We start from the raw sequence: 12,992 nt of genomic DNA on the forward strand, positions 1-12,992 counted from the left end.
GGTTAGTGGGGCAGCAGTATGTAGCATGTGGCGGTTATTTTCACTGATGCACTTTATAAAAAGGTCGAGTCCAAAGGGCCTGTTGTTATTTATTTGTTACAAATTCACAATAAAACGATGATGATTTTGACTTCTGTCTTTTTCCTCATTTTTCATTTCACGAGCATTTTACTGCAGAGCCATGGATCTGTACAGGAAACACATTTACTGCGACAGTGCATGTGAAAACTTTCAATCTTAGGTCTGTGTCATGAAGATTATGAGACACATGGCTCCTACAGTGAGGGAGAGGAAGGTAATCTGACCCACCATTAAAACCGATTCTTATAAAAACGCTTTGACAACAGAACAATGAACAGGACTGAAGACAGTAGTGGCTGCACCGATAATCTAAAGTCTAAAACCTGGTTCTGTCCTTGACCCCAGGAAACCAATTCCACAAAAAAGAAAAAAGCCTGATGAAGCTGAGTTCATGTTAGTTTTCTCAGAGACGACCTCGTGTTATCAGAGACTCCTCTGAGATTTGCCAGCTCCCACAAGATAAGGACAAAATCATATTAAGCACTTTCCCCAATAAAACCTGATCATGTGTACGTTAGAGATATGTTTATTTACAACTCAGAATCTAATTAGTGAACCCAGAGTATCGTGTTCGGATCTGTGACGGAGGCCGCTGCACTACACTCTCCCTGCGTCTCTGCCTCCGACAAACTGTGGGAGAGTCTTTCTGTGGAGAATCAGTGCAGGTGCGTGGGTGGGTGAGATTTCTGAGCTCCTGCCAGAGAGTATAGGGGGTGGAGAGAGGAGGCGAGGAGGGTTTAGCTGAGCTCCACGTGTGAGCAAAGTGTCGGCCTTGTAGCAGACAGCGGCAAACAACTTGTTAATTACTTTCTGGTCTTGTGAGGTGTGAGGGGGCGAGGTGAGAATGGACGCTAACAGAGAACAATGGGAGGGGCCTTCCTCGGTTCACACCTTCACTTGTAATGAGTTCACACCTGAGGCCTGGTCGAATCAGCTACACCTGAGCTGCTGTACACAAACAAACAAACAAACAAACAAACATCACGTGACATATTTTATTTTCATTATTAACATTTTGTTGGAGGCAGCACCTGAAACGTACTGCTGTAATCTGTCTGTCACACACGTTCATGTACGATTTCTGGAATATCTACTTTTATATAATCACTTTACAGGTCACTTTGGTTTCAAACTGAATCAAACAGCTGACACACACACACACACACACACACACACACACACACACACACACACACACACAAAAGAGTATTAAGGAATGTTTCATTTGCTGATCATTTGCATTTACAGCTTTTATTTGTGGTCCATGAGAGTGTCCATGTGTGTTTGTGTGTGTGTGTGTGTCTGTGTGCATGTGTGTGTGTCCACATGTGTGTGGGTGTGTGTGGGTGTGTGTGCGTGTTTCCACGTGACGACCTTTTCACACACCGATGTCAGGCGCCAGTCTCTGGGTGGTGAAGAGCAGCTCGGGGACGTCCGTCGGCCTCAGCAGCCTGGTGGACAGAACCAGCACCTGGTGGCGGAGCGCAGCACACTTGTTAGGGTTAAGGTCATAGGTCATGGTGAGTAAACTCGATACCAGGAGATGAAGCTGACATGAGTGTGAAGGCGAGTAATGTACGAAGCGTGGGAGCTGCTTGATTCTCAGCCGCCTCTGCCAGGGAGGTTTTGTTTCCTTTCACATCCTGTTTGTTTGACTGTGTTTTCAGTGGCTTAGTGAGGACGTGGTCATGTGATAAGAATCAGACCGACACTTGTTGCTACTGATCCCTTTACAAACACACTGTATATCACATTACTGGCCTCATCTCTCTGTTATCACGGCAGCTTCTGCTCGTTCACACCTGGGCGCAGATGTTTGTTACAGCTCTCTTCACACCTGACACGACTGTGATGGAATGAACCACAATATTTGTCGTGTTTGGAAGCTGGTGTGAAAGACAATTTATTACACTATAAACATCATTTTGCTGCCTATATTATAAAGTCTGGATAAACCTTTCATTTATACATGTAGTTGGAATGGATGAAAATTAAACACACATGGAGGGAAACAATCATTTTGTCACCTGATCTGACAGGAGAAGAAACAGATTTTTGTTTTGTGCATAAGTGACAATTCATGGATCATTTTACAGCTGTTAATAGCTTTTTAACACATTCAGAACAAATAAATATAATATATAATATAAACACTGAGAAGAATAAAGGTGTAAAGGTAGTAAATGTCCACACAGGCTGCAACTGTCCAATGAGTCTGATTTAAAAGGTAGTTCATATCAAATGTACATTAAGGTGGACACATAAACCATAATGCACTAGTTATGTTAGTCAGAAATAACAAATGAACCTCAGTAACAAACAAATACACACATTAAAAAGTGACTGTGAGTTGCTTATTCAGACATGAGGCTCCGACTCTGAGAGAGATGCACGTCTGAAAAGGGAAGAAGAATCCATTGTGACCTCGGGGAATTCAAGCTGTGCAAAATAGCAAAACTACTGGTGCCAACTTTTTACATTCACCTGTGAGGTCTGCAGGGGGCGGAGTCTGATACACAAAGGAGTTTAGATGGAGTATCACATTAATTGTGTTATGTTATGTGGTTGCCTGAAGAAACAAATGACTTCCTTTGAATAAAACTTTGACTCACAGTTTATTTCCCATCATGCAACAACACACTGATTCAAATAAAACAAACAAACATATATTTTGTGTTTCTAAGCGACAGACTGAGAGGACTGCACAGTGTTAGCGGAGAGCGCTTTCTAGGCAGAAGGAGAACTACAGCTCTTCTTCTGTTGTATAACAGAGAGGTTCTGTTTTCCTGCAGCCGTGTTGCTTTAACTTCGGGTCAGCACCTAAACTTGGCAGCGGGCCTGTTTGTAGTGGCAGAGCGAGTCTGTTTCAGAGGAATTTCATCCGAGTGCAGGAACCAGAACTGAGCGCTGAGCTTCATGAGTATCTGCTCCACACAGTACGTTGTGCATGTATGTGCTCAGGTTAGTGTGTGTCTCTGAGGTCAGTGTGTGTGTGTGTGTGTGTGTGTGTGTGTGTGGGCCAGCAGGTTATTATATGAGCTGGTCTTTATTCAGTTTTCCTGATTACATACGGAAGGCTTTGATCCTTGCTGGCCTTTCATTGCCTCTGGCCTCCTCCTCCCCAGAACCTTTTATTAAGACAAACCCACATCAACCAGCCTGATCTCCCTCCCTCCCTCCCTCCCTCTCCACCTTCCTCCCACCCAGACAAAACGCATTCATCTGCATGTTTTACAGACCACTGTGGACTGCATATGTAATCAGCACCTCATACAGACAGGCGGGCCGGACACAACATCTCATGTGCGTAATTAATACGTGCAAAGATCAGATGTCACTCTCACCTTTACACCTGATCTGAGCGACCTGCGTATGTAGGTCAGCGTTTTGTTCGTTCAGTCTGAGGCCGATTGATTTTTCATGGCCAAAGCGATGACTCAATAAGTCGCGGGAAAAGGGGCAAAATTTAGCGTGTTCACCCAGGTGTTGTGTTTACATCACTGCCGATCAGAGCCGATAAAAACCACCGTCTACTGCAGAGTCACTCCACCCGGGTATGAATGCTTATTGTTCCCTTTTCTGTTGCAAACAAAAGCCAGACGTACTCTTATGTGTTTTTATACATCATATCGCACTTTTGCTTATTTCTTTGTACCCTTAACTAACTCATTTGTTTATCTACTTTTAAAAAATATATATTTTCAACATCCTGTTGGTTTAATCAATGTTTGGTCTAATTTAAATGTTTTTCTTATCATTATTATCATTTTATTTTATTTATTTATTTATTTATTTATTTTTCTCCTACATGTTGGGATTTATTGTTTGATTATACATAAGAAGCACTGAGTCACCGACTGTGGTTATCTATGCAAGTAGATGCTTCATAATAAAAGTAGTATATATAATACAACAACAAGAAAAAAAAAGTGTTAGTTAGTGGGTTTTAGCTGCTTTTTGGGGCTATAGAGTCAGTAAATTGCTCATAGCTTCTTCCCCACAGGCCTTTTACTCACACTGTTATTTTTATTTTCATGTCTTTGTATTTACAGAGTGAGATTCGGAGGCATCGGCAGCTGAACCACAGCCGAGCTGGGTCCGGATTTCTATATTTCATTAGAATAATAAAGCACAGGTGCAGAGCACTGTGACTGAAAAGATTGGCTTGTGCTCACAAATAAGCGATTAGCATTCTCAAACGTGACGAGCACGATTACGCAGAAACAGACATGGCCTGCGACTCACCTGCGTCCCCGGTTTGTGTGTGGTGACAACCTCTTTGACGAGACGCAGCTCTGAGGGTGTGACGCCTCCAACCAGAAACAGGAGCAGCACAGGGTTGTCGCTGGGATGTGGACGGCTCACCTGGAGTTAAGACGGGACATTGTGATTGGTCAGTGCATTTTTTATTTATTTTTTTTTAATACTTCTCTCTCCATATCATTAACTGTGTCTCTGTCCATGCCTGGTTGCCGAGTTACTGCTCAGCTGGACACATGTGGTGATGTGGAGATACTGAAGAGAGCGGACTCTAGCGAGACATAGGTCGCTGCAGCTCAGAGGATGATGTCTTCTCACCCTGGTGCTATGAAGGCTGACACGTGGACACACACACACACACACACACACACACACACACACACACACACACACACACAACCTTACACCACATGCAGACACAAACAAATCACCTGGGCTAAGGAAGTTCACACACGCTCAGACGTTTACTAGCGCGGATGAATTTGAACAGCAGGAGGAAAAGGCTGGCGTTTCTGTGAGGAGAATAATGGCTTTGTGCTATTGGCTGGCGAGCTGCAGGCAGGGACTCACCCGCAGCCTGTGAACACTAACTGAGCAATCAGAGCTGCAGGGGGCGGACCCGAGGCAGGAGTGGCTGTACACGTGAAACCAGCGGGCTGGGGGGGGGGGGGGGGGGGGGGGCATGTCAGGTGTGAGGCAACATGTGTTTGTTGATAATAAAAAAAAAAAATGTGTGAACAAACGCTTTCTAGTGCATCTGCTCATGTAAAATTTTGTATGTCAGGACAGATTGGGAGGTACTCGACATCGCAGCTCCATGTGTGTGTGTGTGTAGGTGTGTGTGTGTAGGGGTGTGTGTGTGTGTGTGTGTGTGGGGGGGTAGTTTCTGAACCATGTGGACTGCCATGCGTTAGACGGGGAGCGATGCTGATGGGAGTGTGAGGAGAGGAGGTGTGAACTGAACTGTAAGTAAGGAGGAGGTTTCTGAGAAGCGGCGCTCACTCAGTGTTTTAGAACAGACATCAGATCATGGTCCACACACTGAACCAAATTTTTTTGGCGCTGATGACTGTGCTGCCTTTTTTATTTTATTTCATAAAAATTAAAAAGTAAAGTAACTTCAGTACAAGTGCTTAAAGAAAGTGCAATTAAAGGCTTAAAACTGAAAACCAAAGTATTGCAGTAACAGTTGTAGCTAATTCAGGCTAAAATGATCTGTAAATTGGCCTGATGAAAAAGTGCAGTTGCCCAGAAGCCTGTTCCAACCAGGCCAGTACTTCACTACTTTGAATGTTATAATATTTTGCTTAATATTTTCTGATTGAGGCGACGTATTTATTATAAGAACTGGATCTCGAACTCAAACTCAGAACAATTCATAAAACGACATAAAAAATCCGTCCATTTAAAAATATCAAAAGCAGAAAAGATCATTGGAAAGGATTTCAGGGTAAAAAAAAAACAAATCCTGCAAGGTTTGGATGGTGGGTCCAGGTGGGCGGGGCTTGGTGACTGCTTTGTTGTGACATCACAAAGTTCCAGAAGTCCTGACGGCTGGTTTTAAGGCTCAGTTTCTGAATACAGGCTGTGTGCATTTCTCTGTGGACTGAGGCTTTGATACTTTCACAGTATTAATATAGAAGCTAGAGCTGATCTATAATCACACTACACATGGACACAGACCTTTACACTGGAGGAGCTTTAAACGTTTGCTGGCGTTAGTCGGACAGAGAAACTGCAGCTGAATAAAAAGGAGGCAGATCTCCTGTACGACTGAGACTCTGTCTAAACAAAGGCTAAAAATGGCCGACCAGACACCCACACAGTTTGGTTAGACAGTTAAAGGCGACAGTTTAAGGAACAGTGCACGAGCTGTCAGTGGGTCATAATCCAGACTGGGGTCCAGTGTGTTTAATGATATAAACTCTGGAGAATGCATCGGCCCTGTGGTTAAAAATAGACGTTTTACTGGAGTGTTTTATTGCATAAAGGGCTGTTCACTGTGCTGCAGTCCAGGTTTATAGGTTGAGTCTGTCTGAGTCGGTGGTTTGTGGGCCAAGTTTCTTAATTTGTGTAAACCCGGGCCCCGGTTACACAACCAGTCTAATCCCCCCCCCCCAGGGTAATCATCATCTTAAGCAGGCCCAGATGTGGGATGATCAGACCATGTATAGTGATCTGCTCTGCGGTGGATATACATTACCCACAAGCCCCAGAACTACATGTCTGGTTGCAGAACAGCATATTCTGATCTTTTTGTTTTTGTTTCCCCCCCTTCACTTCAGAAGGGGGGGCAAATGTTCTGCAAATCCAACTGCATCGTTTTAAAAGGTGAAATTTGGGTTTAGAGTGGATTAATAAAGAATTACCAATATGGACTTCTGTCCGGCCACCAACCGTATCAGCTGTTAAGCTTTTGTTCCAAGACCAAGAACTGGGCCGGTGCCATCTGATGTATGAAGCTGTGACCTGGTGTAATGTTTACACACGATGTTATTACTGATAACCAAATAAGGTTGAGTAATGGTTCAGGTGATCAGTGTTAAAATGTGTTTGTCTGATTGCTGCTTCATCTTTAATCTTTTTTTTTTTTTCTTTTGTTTTTCAAGAGTTGGTTACCAAAGTCCTGGAGGCGTGGCCTATTGATAAACACTGCCTTATCTTTGCAATGCAACATCCAACTGCAACCAGATTTGGGAGACGTGTGAAGATAAGGACTCAGAATAAGTCAAGTTTCATGGCCTTTCAACCCAGAGTGATACTGTATGATACTGACACCATAAATCTTTGGACACTAAAGGCAGACGTGGTGCAGAAGTGTCTTCAGGGCATCTGCTTAACATATCTGAACACGTTACCAACAGTGCCGCCATCTCCTCTTTAATAAAGCCCTTTGAATTTTCGCTGGAAACTCAAACACCACGAGGCACGGAGGGGAAATTCTTTTTTCTCTGGGTTTTTTTCGGTCAAGAACACCAGCTACCGTTTCAAAATGGCGCGCAGTGTTTACCTTCTCTAGTTAAACCCTGTGTCGGGCTGTTCTCTTCTCTGTTAACTGGGTGGTGCAGAGGGTGACTGCAGGGTTCAGTTTCCGGCTGCCGTGACTCTCGGCCGGATGCCCGACTGAACACAGCCTCAAAGGTGGAACAACAGTGAGGGCTCACATCTTCACTGCTCTATAGGCTCCCGCTAGTTGATGGCGTGGAAGGCAAAGTGGGGTGGGATATTTTTGGACTCGCCACTGTACTCGGACAGAGTGTTAATTATCGGCAGCTCCTGCCCCTCACACACACACACATACGAACACTGTCCGGATGTCATCAAACACACCACGAGTCTGAGCCACGGCGACAACATTAGTAGTGCACAGTACATTAGTGAGTCCGTGATCTTGTCCGTTGTCTGTGTTTGTTAGTTAACAGGCTAACTATGGCAGGTTAACTGTTAGCTTCATCCAAATGTCCCTTAAAATGTCGCATTGATCATTTTTAAAACAATAAACCGTAAACTGGCGAAGCTGCGTGAGTCGCAAAGCGGTCGGTTACAGTGAAGTCAAACTACACTGTAAAACTATGTTTGAATTTACATTTGAGTGTATTTGATATTGAAAACAACACTACTATATACACTAAACTACACTCAAACTCACGCAGCAAACTGTCAAATCAGGTGAAGTTCAACCAGTGGAAGAAGACACTTGACTGTCCACAGTGGGCAGATGGCAACAGAAGGGTTAAGAGGATGTTACATAAAAATGTGTGTGTGTATATGTGTGTGTGTGTGTGTGTGTGTGTAAGGTCTGACCTTCATGAACATACTAAAGCCGGTCTTCAGCAGGTCTGTGAGACCCCCGGACATGTGCTCGATGTCGGGACATTCGACTCTCTCGGGGTGGAAGACTTCCTCCAGGATCTGTCGCAGGAAAGGACGATAGGTCGCCTGCAGAACACAGACACAGACACGCATCTTTAACACCGAAAAATACCTGCACTGACAACACTGTTGTATTTTTAGACACGGAGATGCATTAAGTGTGAAATCCTGCAGTCAGAAAAGGAAAATCTGTGTATGAATAATGAAGAGCTGTTTTCCACAGAATGCCCTCCTTTTAGCCTCTGCATATTTGTGTGAATGGCAGTGGGTGTGAGACACAGCGGAGTTATAAACAGCTCTGCTCGACCAAACAGGCCGCTGACTTATGCGTCACTTCAGGAAGAGGAGCTTGAACACTGCTGCATGTGGCCGATCAACATCAGGTATAAATGAGGATATATCAAATCCAGAATCAACAACCTGCAGCTTTGGAAAGTCCTGTCAGTATTTCTGAACACATCCATTCATAATCCAAAGTACGTAATATAAACGACACTATCAACTTGTGTTTTTTCATTATTTCTTTTGATGAGATGATAAAACAGTTTTGACGTTTGAGAGAAACACTTTTAGAGTGTGTGTACAATATGTGCTGATGAAAACCACATTTCCCTAAAACACACAGACATATTGACACCATCATACGACTTTAAATTGCTTCTCGAGAAACAGTGAGCGGCACCTGGCTCTCTTCTCCAGACTCAAGAGCTGCTCAGCGTTCACAATCACAACAATCTGTTATCCGGCTTTTTGTTTCTCCTCAGCTTGACAAGAGAAAAGCAGGTGTTTCACTGAAATGTTGACGTCCTTGAAGGAGTTATTCTAAAAAGTTGATTCATAACTCCATAACAGTAACAGGGAGTAAGCTTTTTCTGCCCAGCTACTAGGACAGAATGTACTATTTATATCCCTCAAAGCCAGAGGATCATGAATTGAAGACAGATTTTTGTGCCTCTGAAAATAATAAAAGACACAGAAGAGATTTGGCAGAGCTTTCTTTGACTATTTGGAATAGCAGAGGTCTTAAAATAGGAAGGCTGAATACCTTCCAGTACTGGAGCACTGGATTCCTGCTTCATCCTCCTTCCAGGATGTTGTCAAAGAAACATCTGAGCAGCAAACTGTTGATTCAAGCATTAAATATACACCTGCACACACACTACGCCGTCCAAGTGCAAATGCATCCAGGTGTTTCTGCCCACAGGCAACCTCTCACCTCAATATGTTTCAGCGTGAATGTCAACAGAGGACTCACAGCCTCCGACTCCTCTCATCCCAGAGGAGCGGTCACATCGGGGGAAATCCTCCTGCCCAGGTTATATAAATCACAAATTATATAAACTAACATTTACAGCCATCAACATTTGACTTTGCTGCCTGGGTCGGCCTGCACAAACTAAGCCGGGAGTAAACACATAATGATTCACCTCCGGCTAAATAACACACTCACGCATGCACACAAACAACCAGCAGCATCACCGGGCATAAATAACAAAAATCCAACCCACAGTCATGCACACGCCATTTTTACATCTGGCTTCCAAAGAGCTAAAAGCATTAAATCACCACCACAAACACCCACATGGTAAAAACAATATTATACTTAGTCATATGATAATGCCAGTGCTTACATATTCCACACACACACACACACACACACACACACACACACACACACACACACACACACACGAGTATCAGTTTCCTGCATGGCTTTTCTTGGCGTAGAGGTGGATGAACAAATTAATGATCCAAAACTACTACGGTGACAACATCGACTAGAATTACCGCCTCGTGGTCGTTCGCCGCCGCCATCCAGTTAAGTTGCAGTTTACATCCATGTCTGTCCAGACTCATATAATATATGTAGTGAAGAGGGAATTTAATAAAAGCTATTAAGTGTTTTTTTTTTTTTAGCAGAGTTTCAAGGTGGGCAGACAAGAGCAGTGTCGCTAATTCAGTGTCCAGTAAAAGTCCAGTAACCGTCTTTTGTGTCTTTATTGAGTTGCAGCCATTAAACATTCACAAATCATGATGCTCCCTCCACCCTGCTTCACCTTTAGGATGGTTTTTTTTCCACATTCGTGTTGTGGAGAGTCAAGCTGCTCTTTGATAAAGTTCAGGTGCAGTGATGTTTCTTTTTTGGAGAGCAGCAGCTTCCTCTGTGCTCCATTTCACCATGATGTGTATTTATGGAAGACTCATGAACAGAGATGTTAACCAGCTCCGATGATTCCTCGAGGCCTTTAGCTGTGACTCTGAGCGTCTTTGTGACATTACTGAGCTTCATACATTAAGCTTCATCTTAACTGGACGTCCACTTCTACAGAGAGCAGCCACAGATCTAAATCATCTCCAATCACAGACAGTTTGTCTGACTGGGGACTGATGAAGATCTAAACTCTTTGAGATGACTCTGTAACCCTTGTAGCTTTATAGGTTAAAGTGTCTCTCACCCACACCTCCAGTCATTGACTGGACTCCAGGTTTGATAACTCCTGACTCCAGTTAGCTTGTGTTGTTGTCATTAGCCGAGGGATTCACACAGTTTCCAACCTAACACTGTGAACGTTTGAATGACGTTTTCAATATTTGACAAGAACAACACAATGATGTGTGTGTTGTTAGTTAATATAGATTGTGTCTGGTCATAATTGCAACTTATATATGTCAGGACCACTGTTTCCACTGCATCTAAACAAGCAGGTGCAGCTGCAACAAAAGACACGGTCAAAGTTTCGTAGAAAGTAGTTGAAGTGAAATCTGTTGACAGCATATTACTAACTGTGGTAACTGTGACATTGTTTATGTTGAATTTCTTCATGAAAAATAATAATGAATGCTGAAAGCTCTAAAAATGAAAGTCTATTCACCACTGAATAAAAACATCAGAGATCTCAAAACAAAACACGACAGTGCTGGATTTTTGAGGCTGATGCTGATACTGTTATTTATAATCATTATTTTTAAGAATAAACAACAATCAGATCCCTTAGATTTGTTTTTTTTTTCATAATTGTAACCAAGATATAAAGACGAAGATTTTAGAGTTGAAAAATGTACTTCGTGCTCTGTGGTGGACCAACTATGTAATGAAGACACTGTTTCTGTTACTTACCGGCCGACATACACACCAGTACCCATACAATATCCACCTAGCTTATTTTTCAGACTAGCTACAGTCCGAATATTAAGTATTAATCTTAGCTTAGCATGAGGAAACAGTTAGAGAATAGAATATTATATATTATATATACTATAATATTATAAAAATGTTATTTGTGTAATGTGGTTGAGCTGATGCTTTAGTTTTGCTTCACATTATTTTAACTATGGTAGTAATGGCTGATGTCCTTTAGAGACCATGTTGATGTGTTACATAATGAAATGATGTCATTATGTAAGATGAATAATCACAGTCTCTTTACTTTACCTCAGAACCGTCTGTTCAGTATTCTATGCAGTGTCACCTTGATGAGTGAAAAATGTGTAGATACAGGTGTGTGTGCTCGCCACAATCTGTCACTGTGAACTAGGATGAATAATTCGGTTACTATGGCTTTTGATTGGTTGTGTAACTGTTGTTAATCTTTACAAGGCGAAAGAATGGAGTGAAGGCTCACAGCTGTAAAACTGCCATGAACCTTCAGATAAGTGAGAAATGAAGCCCCTCCCCCTCCGCAGAGGAAGCAGACTCCAGCTGTTACAGGCTCCGTGACTCAGATTTCATTGATGCATTTTTTTCCTGGAAATTTGGCAGCATCCAGTTGCACACAGCATGACATGTGAAAAGTTAATGTGCAATTTTCATGCAGCTCTACAACGAGCATACATGTGACAGTAATGTGTGCTTCTTCTCATTTATATGTTTTATATGATTATATATTTAATGAATTTACAGTGCACAGTGTTCAGTGGTAGCCATGCTAGGATAAATATATGATCCCACTGACCCACCACAGTGCTGACTCACAGTCTTATTTCAGGCTTTGTGAGAACAAAATCAGCGACTTACAAGTTAGAGTAAAAAAAACCCAAGTCAGTACCTCTCATTTCTGTCTAAACCCTGCACTTCAGGGAAAAGCTTCAGTTAGAGGAAGTCCGACATATTGGCTTCATTGGCTGGTGTGTGGGGGAGGCGTGCTGAGAGAGGCTGATGGATTTCTGATGTTTCTCAGGAAGAGCCAGTAGCCAACAGATATCATGCTGCTCTCCTTTTAAGTTTAATCATTGTCATAATTCAGCAGACGGGGACAAACTGTTCTGTCCAAACACAAGCACAACAATGCTCACATGCACGCGCACGCACCCACACGGTCACAAACACACCGACATTTTTGACAAAGATGATATGATGTTTTCAGCTATCTTTGTGCTGTACTGAGCAGAACTTAGGTTTGATGAAAAATAACTTTAAAACTTATTTGACGATAAGAAAATACCACTCCGTTTGCTTCTGAGGCTGAACTGAAAAAGTAACTTTAATGTACAAGAAGAAGAATAAAATGACATGATGTTTACAGACTGGTACAAAAACTGTTTTGGTCTCTAGAGCTAATTTCCTCCTTCATGACACCTGTTTATATAACTCACCTGTTTACATTTTATTAAGGCTTAAAGTTATGGAGAATTGAGGGCGTGGCCTCTTTGAGTGACAGGTCGGTGAGCGTATACTTGCCACAAACAAGACAAAAAGTCAGTTAGGGGCGGAGTCAGACACTGCCAAGATGGCGACGGTGGAGCAGCTCACTCTGAGCTTCAAAACCGCTCTTCAGAAA

The 12,992-nt window shown here is 42.7% G+C and overlaps 1 protein-coding gene across 1 annotated transcript in view; it reads right to left on the minus strand.

Annotated features, from left to right (window-relative positions):
- Positions 1-1,062: 1,062 nt before the first annotated feature.
- scfd2 (sec1 family domain containing 2) overlaps positions 1,063-12,992 on the minus strand; it is a 91,854-nt gene continuing 79,924 nt past the window's right edge. The window contains exons 7-9 of the mRNA XM_023393237.2: positions 8,146-8,280; positions 4,327-4,446; positions 1,063-1,552 (exon numbers count right to left, since the gene is read on the minus strand). Coding sequence (XP_023249005.1) covers positions 1,460-1,552; positions 4,327-4,446; positions 8,146-8,280 — 348 coding nt within the window. The 3' untranslated portion in view covers positions 1,063-1,459. The remainder of the gene's footprint in view (positions 1,553-4,326; positions 4,447-8,145; positions 8,281-12,992) is intronic.

This window comes from Seriola lalandi, unplaced genomic scaffold (assembly GCF_002814215.2).
Source record: "Seriola lalandi dorsalis isolate HSWRI2012SDOR001 ecotype SW California unplaced genomic scaffold, Sedor1 jcf7180002054930, whole genome shotgun sequence".
In the NCBI taxonomy this organism is placed as follows: domain Eukaryota; kingdom Metazoa; phylum Chordata; class Actinopteri; order Carangiformes; family Carangidae; genus Seriola; species Seriola lalandi.